The sequence below is a fragment of the Melozone crissalis genome, unplaced genomic scaffold, assembly GCF_028551555.1.
Source record: "Melozone crissalis strain CALT ecotype California unplaced genomic scaffold, PUWL_Pcris_2 ptg000027l_1, whole genome shotgun sequence".
Classification (NCBI taxonomy): domain Eukaryota; kingdom Metazoa; phylum Chordata; class Aves; order Passeriformes; family Passerellidae; genus Melozone; species Melozone crissalis.
In genome coordinates this window covers 53,629,951-53,648,587 of record NW_026535805.1, presented here as the reverse complement: position 1 = coordinate 53,648,587, position 18,637 = coordinate 53,629,951, and the positions used below count along the sequence as shown (strand labels likewise).

General features: G+C 42.1%; 1 protein-coding gene across 2 annotated transcripts; it reads right to left on the bottom strand.

Annotated features, from left to right (window-relative positions):
* Nucleotides 1–363: 363 nt before the first annotated feature.
* On the bottom strand, nucleotides 364–8,439 carry LOC128939065 (WD repeat and coiled-coil-containing protein). Of its 2 annotated transcripts, none has more exons than XM_054279820.1 (5): nucleotides 8,364–8,439; nucleotides 7,912–8,029; nucleotides 4,273–6,142; nucleotides 2,733–2,850; nucleotides 364–954 (listed from the first exon to the last, which is right to left on the bottom strand). In XM_054279820.1, the coding sequence occupies exons 3-5, from the start codon at nucleotides 6,121–6,123 to the stop codon at nucleotides 683–685; spliced, it is 2,241 nt and encodes a 746-aa protein (XP_054135795.1). In that variant the 5' UTR covers nucleotides 6,124–6,142; nucleotides 7,912–8,029; nucleotides 8,364–8,439; the 3' UTR covers nucleotides 364–682. The 2 variants fall into 2 exon arrangements, with proteins under 2 accessions (XP_054135795.1, XP_054135796.1); XM_054279821.1 differs by having other exon boundaries at nucleotides 7,912–8,024; nucleotides 8,364–8,417.
* Nucleotides 8,440–18,637: the final 10,198 nt, after the last annotated feature.

The following is an 18,637-nucleotide window of genomic DNA, read 5'->3' as shown; positions in this document are numbered from 1 at the left end:
CATAAACTTGTGCTTACATAAACTTTTTCTACATCTCCCCATTGGATTTTCGGTCTCACTACAAAAGCCCATAGAACATTTTCTTCTGTCAGACTTTAGCTGGATGAGACATGTGGCAACCACTTCCCCAAATCCAGAGATGGAAGCAGAGAAGTGTTATGGGCAGGTACAGGAGGGGAAAAGGATCTTGCTTCCACACAATATGGATATTTCTCATAATCCTATTTTGTCCCAAACTCCATGACCTTCCACTGGTGCTTACACCAGTGCTAGGTGCTTACCCAGGTGCACTCCTAAACAACACCTGCGCAATATTTCAGGCTTTGGCAGAAAAGAGGAAATGGGGGACAATGCAGCATTTTCAAAGATTTCTTTATTATCCAAGTTTACTATTATCTAAAACCACCAATGTATTAAAGACCAAGATGGAAACTTGAGCTCAGAAATCTGTAAGAATGCACATTTTCAACCTCATCTGTACCTCAAGAGACATAGTTAAAAAACACTGCTCAGTATAAAAAAAAGTTAACATTTCCAAGGATCAAATAAATAATTTACAATGCAACAAAAATTATAGAAACTGTACAGACATTTGAGACTGTTATTAATAATTTGCAGTCCCATACAGTAAACATAAAAGCCTCCCATCATCAGAGAGGTATTGCAAAACCACTGCCAAAAACTACATTTTATTGCTGGGCTGTTCTGAAGGGCTGATGCCGTCCAAGGTCTTGGAGGAGCAGTCCCTCAGTACTTCCAGAGAACTGGTGATGTCCAGGCTTTCAGAAGAAGTGGATCTACACCCCTGTGTGGAACTGATGATGTCCAGAGTTTTGGAGGAGCGGGCACTGTAGCCTTTTGCAGTGGCATCTCTGATGAGGATCTCCTGTGTGGATGTGAACATTAATGGGATGAAGCCCTCGCTGTCTGCTGTGAGGACGATCCAAGAGGAACCTGGGAAGACAAGCACATGGCTGTTGATAAATCTTTGTGCAATTAGGGTACCTTTAAGGTAAAAACCAAATTTCTTCTAGAATTAAATGCTTTGGTATATTTACAACTTTCTAGAAAAGAAAAAGTATGAAAATATACAGGTTGTACAATCTCAAAAATAAAGGACACTTGGCAACTATGATGGATTTTGCCATTAGGAAAGGAGACAATAATAAATGAATGCTTCATATAAGGAGGAAGATTGAAATTCTGAGCAGAATTCATAAGCATCCACACTTGGTTTTAATTAGGTATTGATAAGCTACTTCACAGTGCTAAAGCTACGCAGATACTATAAAAAGCAGAGATTTAGTAAATTAAATGACAAATTATTGTAATAAAGACAATTTAGAAATTGCTTCTATGACATAATTTCACTATACTTAATTCCAAGAAATACAAGGGAGGAACACTTCACAATACTGTACAAACCCAAAATCTCTGGGCCATTTGCTATTTGACTTCATCCCTAGTTTTTTTTCTCTACAATTTGAATCTGAAACTCTGACTTCTGCCAACATAAATAAACTAAAAAATTTTTATATTTTTATCCATTAAGCTGATAAAGCAAGAAAATAGAGCTCACGAGGGGTAAGGGAATTCAGAGGAGCATTTCCAGCTGTTTGTAAATTTCTGTTATGTAACTTTACGTCACAAGTAACGTCACAAGAAGATTGTAGCTTAAAAGCACACAACCATCTAATCTTTTGGCTTAATTTGGACCAAACTTGAAAATCAATACAACTCAGGATTTGAAAATACCATTTCTACTTTGCATCTGTATATTTCACACAAAGATACTCCCTCTAGAATTCTTTAGGAGAAATAAAACTTGGACAATTGCAAGAACAGCAGCCTTAGGCTTTGGGATGGCTGCCCAGTGATCTGCAAGCAGGGGGAGAGCAGATACAGGGGGCAAGTAGATGGAATATAGCACAGGGAATACCTGGAGCAGTGGGAAATCATACTCCAAAGTGTGTTTTCTACTTCTGCCCAGAATGAGCCACTCAGAACTGACATGTACACAGACACGTGGAATGGGCACAGCATGAACTGGTAACAGCAGGGGAGAACACAGAAGGAAGAGAGGCAGTTTTCCTCACAGCAAAACCTGATGTGAAATGCACTGCTGAAGTGTACAGAGCTGCTTCTGTGCTACAGGATTTCCTACAGCAAGTCTAGATGCTGGAGCCACAGATTCAAATATAGAACACTGTACTCCCAAACCAGTCAACCCTACTCTCCTTGCTACTCAGACTTCCCTCTATAGAGCAGCTGAGAACAAGTAAAACACTGGCTGAAAGCAATTTTCCTGTATAACTAGTTACTTGATAAGGGCATCAATATGTAAGTTTGCTCTTCTTTTTTTTTTTATAATGAAAAGACTCTTCTCAGTAAAAGAAGATTCAGAGAAGAATTTTTACATTATTAAAAAAAATCAAAGGCAAAATTTTATTCATCTTTCATTATTTATTTCTTGGGTTTTTCCCTGGATGGAATATGCACATTGCTATTGCTTACTAAGAATGACACACAGAACCACAGAATGGTTTGGGTAGGAAGGGACCTTAAAGCTCATCCAGTTCCACTCCCCTGCCATGGGCATGGACACCTTCCACTAGACCAGGCTGCTCCAAGCTCCATCCAACCTGGCTGTGGGACACCTCCAGGGATGGAGCAGCCACAGCTTCTCTGGCAAGGTGTATGAAGTGTTTTAGTCTTGGATAATCCCAACATACCGTGCTGCATTTCTACAAGGGAGAGGTTGAATATCTGCTGGACGACGTTTAGGCGGAGTTTACCACCACAGAGGAGAACAGCCCGACTCTCATCTGCATCCCTTTTGGAAAGCTGCCTCTGAAAATGCAAGCAACAGTCATTAGCTACTGTGATGTGTAGTTAAAATGGCATTAATCACAACAGGATCACAGACGTGTCTTCAGTGGCATTATTTATGGAAAGTTAAAATGCTTCACACATTCAGGCCCATTTGCAAGATTTATCCTTTGAAGTCTCAGCTGTCAAAGTATTCATGAGTGACAGCAGCAAGGAAAGTGCTTATCCAGCACGTCAGAACAGGGGAGAAAATCATGCACTGCTGCTGGAGAAACCATGAGCTTCATCCACAGCACAATCCTCATCCCCATCCTTCCATCTGTGAGGGACTTCCCCAGGAAGCTTGTAAAGCTTCAGGTTTTCTATCCCCACCTTTCCCCACCCATCCCTGATCCAAAGATTCAGAAGTGAAAACTCCTGCTCATGAATGCTGGGGTGAGGAACAGACTCACAAGTCAAAAGGGCTTATTTGTCCCACCCCAACCATCACTGCCCCAAGCCTTAAATCCAAAAAGCATCTTCAGTTGGGCACATGAAGGCATTTTTTAAATCTGTTATTACAATTATTAAATGTTTACAATGGAAAACAGTGAAGAGAGTGAGGGAATATGATCTAGAATCTGAATTCAATGCTACAAAAGTTGGAACTTTTTTCAATAATAAAGCTTAAAAGTAAGAGGTAATTGAAAGGAAAATGGCAGGTTAAATTACTTTGAATATTGACTAAGGTTAATTAATCTGAATTCTAGAAATGACATAGTAGATCTCTGCCAGGTTTTGATAATCAGGTAATTTACCCTTTCTAGCATGAGATTTGCAAGAGCAAATCTTTCAGCCAAACAATGTGTTTTTCATGTGAAATTTCACTTTAAATCCATTTTTAAGCCATGTTAATGGAATTATCTATTGTGTCCCTTAAGGTCTCTTTCCTCCTTGGATGGTGCTCTCAATGCTAATTAGCAACATTTCTGTTTCAAAGCCAGGGCAATTTGCTTTTGTTTCAGTCTCCATTATTTTAGTTTTCCTCACAGGAGAGCAGGAGATTGATACCAATTCCCACACATGGAAATCTTCACTTGTCTAAATTTCTATACAGAAAGCTTTGGATGTTGCCTAGGAAAAGCATTCCCTTCCTACATCTCTTTAAAGGGCTTTAATTCTGCAGCTGGGCTGCAATATGTGAGTCCTCTGGAGTCCCAGCAGCCTCACTGCAGAGCTGAGGGGTTTGGCCTAGTGCGAGGTGGGGCAGGGAGCTGCACATTCCAGGATATCTCACTGCTTTAAAAACACTGGAAGCCTGCAGAGTAATGGGATTTATAACCATATATAACTACCTGCAGGAACAGGATGGAAATCTAATCCTACTGACTGTTACTTGAGCATTACAAAGAACATACAGCCATAAACAGGTTTCACCATTAAGGCTTCCAATATTAAAATTACCTGGCAGGTGATTTTAATAAAAGATGGTTCCTGAGAAGATGGGTACACTGGAAGATTTCTCTTCCCAGATTTTAGCAGCTCAGTTAATTCAGAAAGATCGTGCTGCAATTCTGTGAAGTTACCAGACAATTTTTCCACATTTCTCAAAAAGTAACTCGCCTCCTTCTCACTGAACAGGTTATTCTTGTAAGAATTGGATATTTTGGAAACTGCCTCATGCTGCCTTTTTGGGGACGTTGGCCTGTTTGAAGCATTAGACAGTGCCACGCTCCGATTAACTGGCTCAGCATCCAGAGTCTCGACAGCTGGAGGAAAATTCATGGAAATCTTTTTCTCTTTGAAGTCACTGATGTTCAACACCAAATTTTGCTCATAAGCAGGACTCTTGATTTCTTCAATGAGCTTCCTTCGGCTTGTGGGGGACTGGAGGGCAGAGCGATCTGGAATCAGGAGCCCACGGCTGAGCGGGTGGACATCTCTAGAGGGATCATGAGTAACACTGGAAAGGTTCAAACTGGAGCTGCCATCAGCTGACACGGCCTTTGAAGGACACATTTCAAGTATCAGTTCTTTAATCATCAATCGGATCATGTATTTGTCTGATCTTGAGGAAGGAAGAAAAGCAGGGTCAGAGAATTTTTGTCTTCCAACCAGTATCAGTAACAATTTATTGGTCAAGAAGCATAATCCCTTCGGCTTCTCGCTTTTCTCTAGCTGAATTTGTTGAATATTGGGTAAATTGGATGAAGTCAGTGAATAGACTAAAATAACATTACAAGTATTGGAGGCAACAGATACAGTTTGAGTTCTGGAGTCAAAAGCCATTATATCAGGAACGAGAATGCCTGGGATGCTCACTTTTTTAGTAGTGGTAACCTTTCTTTCAAAAGTCACCAAGATGAGGTGTGAGGAATCCTGGCCACTTCCCGTCAGGTAGTCCTTGGGCCTCAGGTGAAGGAGAGGGCTGGAATCAGCACTCTGCTTGCTAGAAAGTATGTGAGTTAGATCCACAGGAGATGTAACTACAGACAAGGGCTTCTCAGACTCCAGTGACTTCTTCCCCCCATCCAAAGAATACTCTTCCTCCCCACACAAGCTGGACTGCGAGGGGAAGGACTCGGTTTCAACGCTCGATGGAACTTCAAAGGCAACACCAGCATTTAAGCCACAGATCTTGTCCAGAGGGAGCTCGGTGGCAACAGCGACTTGTAAATTCTGCGTGGCTTCCACGGCGCAGATGTAGCCTCCCACATCAAAGATTGGGCAAAAAGAGCAAGCGCTCAGTGTTTTCTGAGCATCGTCCCAAATGTAGGAATGGAGGGCACTGCCCACCCCCACAACCAGCCGGTTGCCTTCCTTGGTCCAACAGGCGCAGTGGATGAGCCCGCTGCCCTTGATGTCCGCGTTAATCCTGGAGCTGTCGAGGTGGACAGAGGGCAGGACGGAGGCGTCCCGGGTGGTCAGCACGGCCAAGACCTCCTTGCTGGGATGCCACACGCAGCCCTGGGGGAGCACGGGGTAGGGCTCGCTGATGTCGCACACCTGGGAAACCAGGAGCTTGTTCCTGTCGGCGCCGTTGAAGCAGAGCTGCCAGATGGTGATGTGCTTCTTGTGCTGCACGGCCAGCAGGGCCGGCGCCTCGGCGGGACAGGGGCCCCAGTAGAGCCCGTGCACGTGCTCAAACTGCCCCACCACGCTGGAGTCGCCGAAGGTGGGCTCCCCGTTGTGCAGGTGCAGCGCGGTCAGGATCACCTGCTTGCCGTCCGTCCAGGCCAGCCCGTGCACCGGGTGGATGGCCTGGTGCAAGGCGTTGAGGCCGGTGCGCAGGAGCTTGGCCTTTCCCAGCTCCATGGCTTTCAAAGTGGAACATCTACACAGACAGAATGAGAAGGAAAAATAAATTATTCTACAGGACAGTACCTGGATGATTACTTAGCTTATGACCCTGCCAGTGCTGGACTCTTCCTTCCAGTGAAGTCAATATAAACATAATGTTCACCTATGCTTAATTCACAGCCCAGTAATTTTTCGTTTATGATGTTCCACTATGAAATGCAATTTTAAGAGAAAGAAACTTTGCTGTTTCTATAGGCTTACCGTCAGATTTCTGCTGTATTTTCATCACAAGACCAGTCCTTTCATTCTAATCAGTAACTTGCTGTTCTCAGAATATTTTCTATTTACTTCAATATCAACAATTCTCAAAATATTGCTGCTCACTCTCAATTTCCCGGAGCACTTGTGGTCAGATAAAGTCACCCCTTACAAGTATAACCAAGCATTAATGTATTATCTACAAATCTGATCCTGTATTAAGCATGTGAGAATGAGGCATTTGGATGGTTATCCCAGAAAGCTGTCTAAGAAAGCAAATGCAATTTTGAAGAGAATTAGGACGAGAGCAGATTTTTCTGAGGAAATGAAAGAAAAAAGAATTTAAAAGAAGGCATACACGAGGCATCAACACTTGGGAAAACTTCAGGATTTTACACTAACTTCTAGTTTTTGAGGTGTGAGCAATCCCTACTCCATGCACAAAAGCCAGTTCAAAGGAATTGATGGTTTCCTAATTTCAGATCTCCACAAAATTTGGCTCAGATGTAAAGCCATGGCACAGAATGAGTTGCAGTTTTAGTAAGAAACACAAAGAACAAGAAGAAAGTTGCTTGAGACTAAAAACTGTCGAACTGGAAAAGTTTATAACAATGTGCAGGGCCTTGGCACCACTCAGTATTTTAATTATTTGTGGATGAACCTAAACTCGTAGGAAGAGGATTGCCAGAATGGATTTCAAATATAAAAATTGTATAGAAAGTTATGTTATTATGACCAAAGTAACTTCTTCTCAACCTAATAACAAGTACAAAACAATATACTTAGTAAAAAAAAAACAAAAGCTGCCAACTTGGATACGTCTCCAGGAATAACTCCCTAGGTAGAGGTATAGCAAAAAAGGATGTGGCTTACAATGAATCACAAGCTGAATATTTCAGTAATGTGAGATATGTTGCAAAGTAAGAATAATTCATTCTGGAATGTTTTAAGAGGGATGGAGATACACAAGGGAGATAATTGCCCTACTTCCTCATTGCTAACAGCACCTCCACTGAACCTACTTCTGAGTTCAAGATGATAGAAATGCCCAACAAGGCTAAGGGATCAGAGAAACACAGGAGGTGGGTTCTCTGTCTGGAGAAGATTGTGAGTGGGAACCAGAGAACATTCACCAGCCCAGTGACAGAACATCCATCCACTGGTCTCCAGGTATACTCTGGACAGGGCATGATAATAATCAGCTTAGTTTCAACAAAGATTTAGGTCAGCTATTAAGGAAAAATTCTGACTATATGTGACAGCTAAGCATTGAAGCAGGTTACCTTGGAGAGGAGGGAAAGGTACTCCATGAATTTCATAATCTGTACGAGCCAATTAAGGAAATGTCTGTCAGGGATAAGTTTAAGTACACTGAATCCTGCCTCACAGGAAAGTACTCAAGATACTTCCAATGCAACTTCTCCACCATTTACCCGGCCTCTCCTCTATAACCAAACTCAGTCATGTTAAGCAGTGACCAGTTCCAGGAAAATTAACATTGGATGTTCCCTGTGCTCAGAACCCACACTGCTGGGCAATACTTACTGATGGCAGGGAGATGCGAAATAATGTGCCTCACAAGGCACTGAAAGATGCTAAAGCCTCCTGGGTCGTCTGGAGAGGTTCCTGTGTCACAACGGGCGTTTTCACTATCCCAGCTGCCCTGGAAAAGCAAAAAGAGCAAGAGTGGCCAGTGCATTCCTGTGCCCAAAGCCACACCGCCTCCTGCAGCGCCCGGCCCGGCCGCGGCTCCCCGGGCAGGTGTCACACTACAGGCCGGGTGTCGGCGAAACGCGGCGCCCGTCCCACCCCCAGGGACAGAGGAGCCGCTGCAGAGACCCCCCTGCACGGAGCGGCCAGGGCAGCGGCGGCCCGGGAACCCGCACAAACCTCCCGCCCGCCTCCTGTCTGCGCGGGCCGGCCCGCCCCGCTCCTCCCCGCCTCCCGCCGGCTCGCCCGTCGCCTCTCCGCCCCGGCGCGACCACGGCCACGCTCACACGCACTGCCGGCGGCCCGGCCCGGATCCGCTGAGGCGGCCCCGGGCCCTGCAGCCCCGGCGGCGCTGGGCTGTGGCGGGCACCGCCTTCCCGCAGGGCCCGGCCCGCCCCTCCTGCACCGCCCGGCCCAGCTCCGCCCGGCCGCGGGGGGCGCCGGCGCCGCTCCGCCCGCCCGGCCGCTCTGCGGCGGCGGCGCTCTATGGCCCCGCGGGCGGGGCCTGCACGGGGCGGGCGCCTCGGCTGCTGCCGCCCCCGATCCCCGCAGCGCCCCTGAGGGGCCGCGGGCGCTGGGGGGCGGCGGGAGGTGATGTGGGCTCTCAAATCAGAGCATGTCCGCAGCTGGGAGGCACCCAGGAAGACCATCGAGATCAGCTCTTGTGCGCAGCACACCGCGTGAATCGCACCGTGTGCCTGAGAACGCTTCCTCAGCTCAGGCTTGGTGCTGGGACCGCTGCCCTGCGGAGCCTGTTCCAGTGGGCAGCCACCCTCTGGGTGCAGAGCCCTTTCCTGATATCCAGTGTAAACCTCCCCTGAGACATCTCCATGCCATTCTCCTGGCTCCTGTCACTGCTTGCCAGGGGGATCAGTGTCTGCCCCTCTGCTGGCCCTCATGAGGATGTTGAAGATCACAATGAGATGTCCCCTCAGTCTCCTCCAGGCTGGACAAACCAAGTGACCTCAGCTGCTCCTCATAAGACTTTCCTTCCATACCCTTGCTATCCTTGTGGCCCTCCTTCAGATGTTCTTTTTATATTGTGGCACTCAGAACTGCACATGGAACTCGAGGTGCGGCCACATCAGAGCAGAACAGAGAGGGACAGTGGCCTCCCTTGACCAGGTCAGTGCTGTGCCTCATGCACCCCCGAGCATGGTTGGCATCAAGCAAAGCATCACCTGCCAGGCTAAGGAGGTGATTGTCCTGCTCTTGTAATTTCCATTGTCCCCAGGGGTCATCCATGGTGTGACACTTCCACACATGACCCACAGCCTGCTCACACCCATGTGGCTCCTGGAGAGGCCTGAGGAAGTGGCACAGAAGAGCAGAGATGCCTCCAGAGCGAGAACATCCGGGCCCTGGTGTTGTGTATCCCACCCCATGAGGTGGTCACACTGCAGTGAGAAGCCATCTAAATTCAATGCAGAACTACAGCAATACAACCTACCTGGTCCTGATTTATTGTTTTGAGCATAGCTCTTTGTAAGTCTCTGAGGCCCTTAAAAAAGTTAATTATATTGTGTGACTGTGCCAGTTTGCCACTCCTCAGCACTGCAGAGCAGTGTACCAGATCACTGTACCAGTTTTGAAACTCACACTCCTGCTAGGATGCTGGAACGCTGGAAAAGGTGCCATAAAAAGAGCTGCCAAAGGTGTGGGAAAAACAAAATGCTTCAAATAGTTGCAAGGTCAAATATGTAAGTAGCTCCAACTTGGCAAAAGAAGAACACTAGGTGGTGACTTGGCCATACAGCATGAGTGCCTGTACAGAGGGGAAACAACAGCACAAAAAAGCTCTGAAGTTAACGAAAGAAGGTTTAACACAGAGCTGTGGACAGATTCAAATATGTAAGACACATCTGTGAGTCTGACTGACCAAACTGCCATCAGAGCATCTTCACATTAAAACTTGGTAATTTTCAGAGATATACAATTTTAAATAGTAAGTCATAGAATGGTTTGGGTTGGAAGGGACCCCAAAGATCATCTCATTCCAACTTCCTGCAGCAGGTAGGGAGACCTTCCACTAGACCAGGTTTCTCAGCCCCATACAGCCTGGCCTTGAAACCATTTGGCAAAAGACATTCCCACCTCCCTCTTCCCCATCACTGGCTTACCTGAACAGCTCAGACAAGCCAATTTCCCAAGAAGTTCTGTTACACAAATGTGTAGTCTGTTCTTACCTTCATAATATCCATTTTCCTCAGTGGTGAGTCTGACCAAGCAGGATTGTCCCTTGGTGTCTGGGACCCTGAGCCACCAGCTGGCTTTATTAGACAAAAACAGTTTTCTGACTATAATTTTAGTCTCACAAAGAATTCTGTTGAACAGCAATGATTTCACTATTTTTTAAATATAAAACTTAAATTGACCATCCATATTAATAAACAGAAATAAACATTTAAACCACAGAGACCACAGTTTAATAATACCTCAGAGACATTTTCATGGTAAATGTCTATTTTTGTTTCCTATGCATATAATTATATAATTAAGTACTTTTAAAGACTTATTTTCATCATGTAACTTGTGTTATATGTAAACTGCTAATAGAGTTCAACAAATGAACTGAAAATATCACAAAAGCTCAGAGTCAGTTGAGCTGACAGTTGAAAATCTGCAAAATAATATTTCCATTGAAACGGAATTGACTCAACGTATGAGAGTGCCAGAATGGTGTGCAGGTAGTTATTATTACACCAGTTGTTTATTTCCATGCCCTACAGTGTGTGTCCTATTTGTGTAACCACAGTCTGGTTATTTTGACATGTAGAACAGCATGAAAAAGGCTGGAGGCTGCTTGGCCAGCAGCCATGAGCCATGGCTGGTCACACAGCCACAATATGCATAGGCACAGTGGTTGTTCTTCAGCAGCTGTACTACAAATAAATATCTTTGGTTTTCTTTCTTTCTTTTCCAGACTTTCCAAGCTGTTCACTGCTGATACATACAATGTGGCTGTGACTTTGGGGGTTATAACAACCTAGAACCCCCTGGGGTAAGTCTGTAAGGTAGAAAATGGCTCAATGAAATTATGCAAGGAAATGTTTTTAAAAGGCTGAAATTAGAGAAATAATTTCCTGTGGTCATGCTCATTTAAAGCACACATCTTGGCTTTTAAAAACATGTGATTGCATTGAGTCAGGCTTATCCTTAAACACTGAGCAGACTCACAAATCTATTCTCAGGCCCTGCATGGAGAGCAGATTTGCCTTCTCATAACCTAATTTGTTGTATCATTTGGGTGTCTGCTTTTCGAATTAGTTGAAACACAACATTAATAAGAATATAGGAGAGTCAGAGACAGAAGAGTTATGAATACCTTCTGGAGGGAGGGAATGGCAGGGAAGGAAGGTGAAATGGTAGTGATGAGATGTGTAGAGTTGCTGGATTTGCAATCTAGATTTTTTCTTTGCTCTTACTGAACTTGTACACATTTAAAGAACATAACGTTACAAGGGAAACAAAAAATTTAAAGATAGTTTCTCTTAGCTTCATAAGCATAAATTTAAAACATAAATATATTTAATCTAGTCTATGGACACTACTGAATGAGCAAATTGATCTCATAATTGTATTTCTTAATGGGAAAACTTAATGAGGCACTACCATGTAATTTAGACCTCTAAAATATGATATGGTAAAGCCTAGGATCAGCAGCTAAAAGATACAGATGTTCTATGTGTTTTTTATTATCAGGTTAAAAATTTTTCTTCTTCATTCTGGGAGCTGATTAGTAATGAAAATAATATAAGATGAGCAATTTTGCAGAAAATTGTCTCATTCTGAGTCAATATCATGTTGTCAGAAGAAGTCAGACAGTGCTGGGGGGTGTGTGAACAGGATCATTGTATTGTGTTTGCTCAGCTTGGCTGAGTACAGCCAGACGGGGTCACAGGATTTCCACAGCACAGGAAAAAATGAATTTTGTGCTCTGTAGCACGAAGTCTTGCAGAGGATTCCTTGTGGCTCCCTGCTTTGAGGAATGGAGAGGATCCGTGCAAATTTTGGGGATTAGAACAGCGACAGGGTGGGAATTGCTGCTTTTCTCTGCAGCTGTAGCTACCACACCTCTCCTAAAGCAGCTATCATACAGGTCACCTGAAGCCTGCCCTAGCAGGTCGTACTGCACAGGTACAACACTTTGCTGGTTGTTGTAGAGACAAAGGAGACTCAGAATGCTGTGTATATTAGTTTTCAAACAGTTGGTTGTTTCCTACACGGAGAAGGGAAACGTACAAAACTCACACAGGAATGTTTATAACCCCCTGCAGTGGTTCACGCTGTGACAGCCTATTTTTATTGTGTGTAAAAACCTGCACCAGTGCTTTTCAGTGTCTGAAATGGGCCTTCAGCTGAGTTCTGCCCACTCTGTTGCAGTTCAGGAAAGACAATGCACGCTGGCATAGGGCAGAGAAATGAGATCCAGGGTGGATGTCTGTGAGAGGAGCTGAAGAGTGGTGTTGCATAGAGAAAAGGAAACTCAAGGGAGACCTAGTGAACGGAAAAGTTTTCAAGTATTTAACAGACAGCTGCCCCAAACAAGGATCCAAACTGTGAATAGTCAAAACAGACCCTCCAGACCTGGAGTAAAGACCCTGCAATAAAGATCTATGCCAATCTAATACTCTTGTGCTGCTGTGGAAATACTACAAAGTAAAAATCAGTCTTGTGGCTTCTCAGTTTGTTTTATAAATAACACACAAAACCATAACAGCATAATGTATGTTGAAAATAAGATATCCTCTTAAGAGTCTTTCCATTTTAAAATTGAGTTGTGTAAATCAGCCATGTTGTAAACAAGGATTTTTGATATGACAGTGTTCCTTTGGAATAATCTTTGCAAGGGCATTTCCAGGCATACATCTTCAGAGCAAACAGTATCTTCTTTTAAATTACACATCCTTGTAACTGGATTGAATCCAGAACCAAGCTGATACACAAATCACATAATTACAGATACTTAACAATATCTTGTGAAAGATATTGTTCAAATCTTAATCTTTCTGGTAGGCATCTGGATTCCCTTTTCCTTGTGCCACCATATATACACATCTTTTCTCCTTCTCTGTAAATGTTGCTGTGAGAACCCTTCCTTGTGCCTGTAAACAATTCAGTCCTAGATACTTCTGTCTCCTACAGATAAATTTTCTATTTTCCTTTTATGTAACTAATCTGCAAAAGTACTTCTTTGATCTTTGCTGCTGCTTGGGTTAATCCTGCATTTCTGGCACACTGTTGTCGTGCACACTTTTCTTTTATGCTATTAAGAGGTTCAAGTGTTTTGAGATAACAGTGTATCAATGAAGATCAGTGTCACTACATTTTGTGCTGATAACAGTATCATTGATATCTAAATAAAATGTTAATGAGGAAAGGTAGACATGAAAATGGAGATGACAGCTGTGTGCAAGTTACATGAGCATAAGAATATTTACAAACTGAATGAAATCGTGACTTGTTTGAAGTTCAAGGGAAACTTTGGTGGAGCCAGTATTCTGACTTTTCTTCATTTGACTTAGGTGAACTAAGTTTCTGAGGGAAAGATAGCAAGGGAAGCAATTAGCATTACACAAATTAGATGGTGTTTTGCTGTCTGAGGTAGGAAACGTAATAAATGCTATGAGCCATATTGAAAATGCTCTGAAGTGTTACAATTAAAAACAAATTTATTGATATTTAGAGAGACATGGAATTCACTGACAGATAAAAAGAATGAGCTATGATAGCCGGAGGCATATTAGTATTTGTTGGTCTGCCTTCTCTGCAAGCACAGCTGTGCAGCTGAGCTGTGGGTTGGATTGAGAAATGGATCCAGTTTAAAAGTGTTTTGGTTGGTATTTTTAGCCCCATAAATGTTTGGATCTGTGTATTTCCATTCAGTGACTGCAGGATGAATGAAGAGGGGTCCAATGGAGAATGAGAAGTCCTATCACTAATATTGCTTTGGAAAACTTCACCTCCAGCTAAATTTCCATAAGGGCATCAGACCTTTTCTTACACAGCCAAAGTTTATTTTTTGATGGCTAAAATTATTAAATCATTGTGAATTTTGTAATATTTTTATAAAATAATGTTTGAGAACTGTGTCTTTCTATACTGTCTTTTATGTTTTTGAAATTTATTAAGTGTGTTTGACAGGAAGGAAGTGACTGTTGCCTCTGAAGTGACCTAAAGGTTTGCATTTGCCCAGAGTTGGTTTGGTTTTGTCTGCAGTGTCATCCTGTGGTGTTTGGATGCTCTCCTGGCTGCGTGCTGCCTTGGCTGGTAAGATGCCATGGTACCTGCACAAGAGGGGTGGATCCTTCCACTTTGGAGAGTTGAATGAGGAGTACACCAATGTCATTAGCTGGGGGATAATGGCAGCTCTCTCCTTATCAATTAAATAATAACACTGTCAGGAACTACTGAACCTCAGCAAAGCGAGTTTGCATTTGACATCAAGATTGTGAAATTGCCCCAGTCTGTTAAAAAAATGAAACCATAACATTGATTAATAAACATATATATAAATATATAAAATTACTATTAACATTAAACCACTAATACATAAATTAATTTCAGTTGTGTGTGACAATAGAAAATAAAGTAATACTTGCATGTGTGAAATTTCATAACTCCTGGGATTTACCTTGCCTAACCTCATGTGCTTTAAAGTCAGGCCAGATGAGTTCAGCTCTAAAGGATGGGTTAGTGCTACCAGGTATTGTATGTTGGGTTTTTTAAGAAGTTTGACAAACATCTGACAGGAGTTACTTCAGAATAATTGGCACTGTTTTGGGTTAGAGAGATAGTCTTTTCAGCTACATTTTGGGTGGGAAAATGGTCCAGGACCTGTGGTTTTCTGTTAAGGCAGGAAAACCTGAAAGTAAAAATAGCTAAAAATAAGTTCATCATCCAAGCTTGGAAATACAGAGGAAAATGAGAATCAGGGGAAAGGAAGTTAGGCTTGATGATACTGTTGATACTATTTCAGTGATTGAAAATATATTAAAGAAATTCACATGAGTATAGAAAATACTATTCTAGTGTAATAGAGGGAAGAATGGAAAAACTAATTGAGGGTAATGCAGGGCCTCCTTTATACACTTCCTGCTGTGATATCTCACTTTTTAGCTATTATAAAGAATAACAAAATAATATTTTTTTGTGCATAGTCAGCATCATAATTTGGCCAGCAGAATTTCAGATTACTTTGATTTTGATGGGTTTCATTTGTATATTGTTTTATTATTGTTCTCATGAAACCATTTTAAAAATCAAAAAAAGACAAAGTCCTTGTGGAATACACAACTTTTCTAGTTAGCACTTTCTCAAGAAGTGGGCCAGTACGAAAAAAAACATGAAAAGAAAGCAGACTGTTGCATGCTTAGCAGGCAACTTATGGAAAGTGTAAGGTGAGTTTTAACTTTGAAGCAGATTATACTTTTAAGGAAAGCTGTAGCAACTCCTAAAAATATACTGGGATGCATATAAATGTGCTGGCTAAAGATGCAGAGTAATTAAAATGGAAATTTAGACTTTGTGGTATGTTGTTTATTCCCCACAGGGGAAATGTTTTGGAGGAGGTGGTACCCCATTTAGACTTCTGAGTGCCACTGGTTTGGTGTACTGAGTGTTGTCATTCTGCTTCCACTGCTAATTTAAGCTCCTAGTCTTCCTGGCTTTCCTCTGGTTTAATTACAGACTGCAGACTTCCCTGCTGGGTGGCTCTGGACACGAGCTTAACACCAGTAGTCTCCTTATTCTTCCAGAGGGCACTGTCTAGTCTGGTGACTGTCTAGTCTGGTGACTGTCCTTTCTGCTGGTGAAAGAAGGAGCTGAAAAAGGGGTTGGTGCTTCATGACATTTGAATGATCTGAACAACTCCCCTTTCCTACACTGATCAATTTTGGTCCTGTAAAATAGCATTTGGGGAGGATGGTGAAGGCTTCTCAGTCTATGCTTTTGTCCTTTTCACAATCTCCTCTCTGCTCAACTTGTTTAGTACAAACTCTCTCTCTTTCCACATGCCTTTATCACTGTTTTTGCAAATATCTTCTGTACAGCTTGTGCTTAATAGAACAATCGTCTTTTATCTCTCTACTTCACTGATTCTCCATCTGTTCTCCATCCAAACCAAACCTGAAAATTTATCCTCTGCTTTGCATAAATCTCTTCAGCACTTCTTCCAGTGCTTTTATTGCTTTCAATCTTAACTTTACAGCCCTGTTATAGACACTAGATAAGATAACTCTGCACTGTGCTGCTCTCCTTAATTATTATCTGAAAACAAATATTTCTTTGTTCAATTGTTGTCCATTTTTGAGCGTATCTATATGATTTAAACCCTTATTTTCAAGCATATTTACATAACAGCATATTCATACATGTGGGAGCAGTTCTATTCTTTAAGGTTATACAATTTTAATTGATGTACAGTATTTTTCCTAAGCCTTCCTATAAAATTTTAAGTGTCCAACAAGATAAACTGGAATCCTTGTTCGTTACCAGACTATTTCCTGCTGGCTGATGATGGCACTTTCAGGTAGAAAGTGTCATCATCAGCCAGCAGAAAATAGTCTGGTAACGAACTTGGCTCCTACTTAGTCTTTGAATCATACAGCAGGGAAAACAATGTCACCAATATATAACAAATCCAGAACTAAGTTTTGAATTTTATAGCTAGTTACTCCCTGAAACGAACTGTTTTGTTATCTGAATATTTGCTCTTTTTTAGCTCCACCAAACAGAACCAAACCAAACTTTGATAGCTGTTCAAAGAATCTCCTTTGATTTCTGATCTCCTCAACATTCAGGTTGTTTTATAGAAGAGTAGTGCATGAAAAACTAAAATGGTAATATGACAGAATGACAAATAAATGCCTGCTTATAAGTTCTGAGGGATCTTTAATGCCTGCATAGTTGCTGATCTCTGCTAGTTCAGTTTTCCACCTTCCTAGAGTTCCCCTGTAACATTTTTTGTGTTTCAGTAGCTTCAATTTGAGCGGACCAAACTATGAGATTAGCACCCATAATAGATAATATTTGTGAAAAAAATTTCATTGTAGTTTTTTCCTTTATTTGTCCCTAAGTAGTACTCTAAAATAGATCCTCCCATCACTCTAGTTAGTTATAATTAAGTTTTGTTTTGCTTGGCCATAACATAAGCATTGTAAATACCCAAGACTTATGAGACACAAGGATGTTATTCAAGGGTATTTGCAGGATTAGATACATCTGCTGCCTTGAAATGTGCTGTGTCCTTTAGAAATCTGATCATGTCTTCCCTCACCATGCTATGTCTGTGAACCTTTGTGTTACTTGTTTGATTTCAGTGATTTGTGCTGATTTCAGTGAAGGAAAGCATGACTTACATCAAATTCTTAAAGCAGTAGTAATACAAATACTCATTTGAACACAATTCTAATGCAAAGAAGCAGGAAATCCAATTAACCCAATAACTATGAAGTAGCTGATGTGTTTAATACTTAAAAAGTCATATTTATTTGTTGTTTAGTATTTTTTTTTTACAATCAGGAATGCTTCTTGAGGCTGCCTAAAGATATCTTTACAAACAAGGTAGTACAAATATATTCCGTGGTATTGCATACCTGTGGTTATTGGTGATTTAGAATGATGATTCCTTTGTCCCTGGGAAGATACTTGCATGAAGAAGACATTTAATTCAATGAAATGAAACTGTTTACTTCTTTCAAGAATTGAAATAGTTCCTTATGAGATTCCTGGCTGCATCACTGCAATGGTACTGATGCCAAACCTCCAAACCCTTTAAGGTCCTTCAGAGCATAGCTCTACTGTCTTGATCCAGCCTTTGTATGGGGTGAGGTATTATAACTGGATTTTAGTATCTGTGCCTTATTAATGTTCTTGACATAGTTCCCAGGGAGGGGAAAAAGGCTCCCCAGGAATATAAACAAGACCCAAAATGCACAGTATGAAAAATAACTCCTAATAGTAGCTTAAATGTCCTTCCTTGTCTGTTTCCCTGGCTGTGCAGGGTGAAGCAGGCACGACTTTCCATGGTTCCAGTACAAAATGCCCTTGCACACATGGCTGCTCACTCTACTTTATCCTTCTCTTTGCATTTCAATGAGGAAAAGTTATTGAGCTCATTAATTTCTTCCCTTATGCCTATTTCTATCACCATAATCATGACAGTTTCATTCCCATGGACCTGCCTGCCTGACTCTCACCTGTATCTGTGTTGTCTCTTGTCTCTCAGGGTGAGGTTCACCTGGCTACAAGCAAATGTTTCTGTTCAAACCGGTCCCCCAGCTTGTGTTTGCAGTCAGTGGAAAGGAACAGGCACTTATTTACTTATTTAACAGGGACAGTTCACCACAATCAGTTTTAGAAATCTCTGTTAGGGCATGAATAATCTGCTGTAGAAGTGCTTTTCTTTTTCTGACTGATCATGCAGGAGTGTAGATGAAATGTTCAGTGTATACACCTGCATTTAGCCAAATGAAATTTACACTCAACATCTTTGATCCTCAGTTTATCTTGCAAGATTTTTTCTTTCTCTTCTGTGTGCATGTATAAGTCTACATGCTGT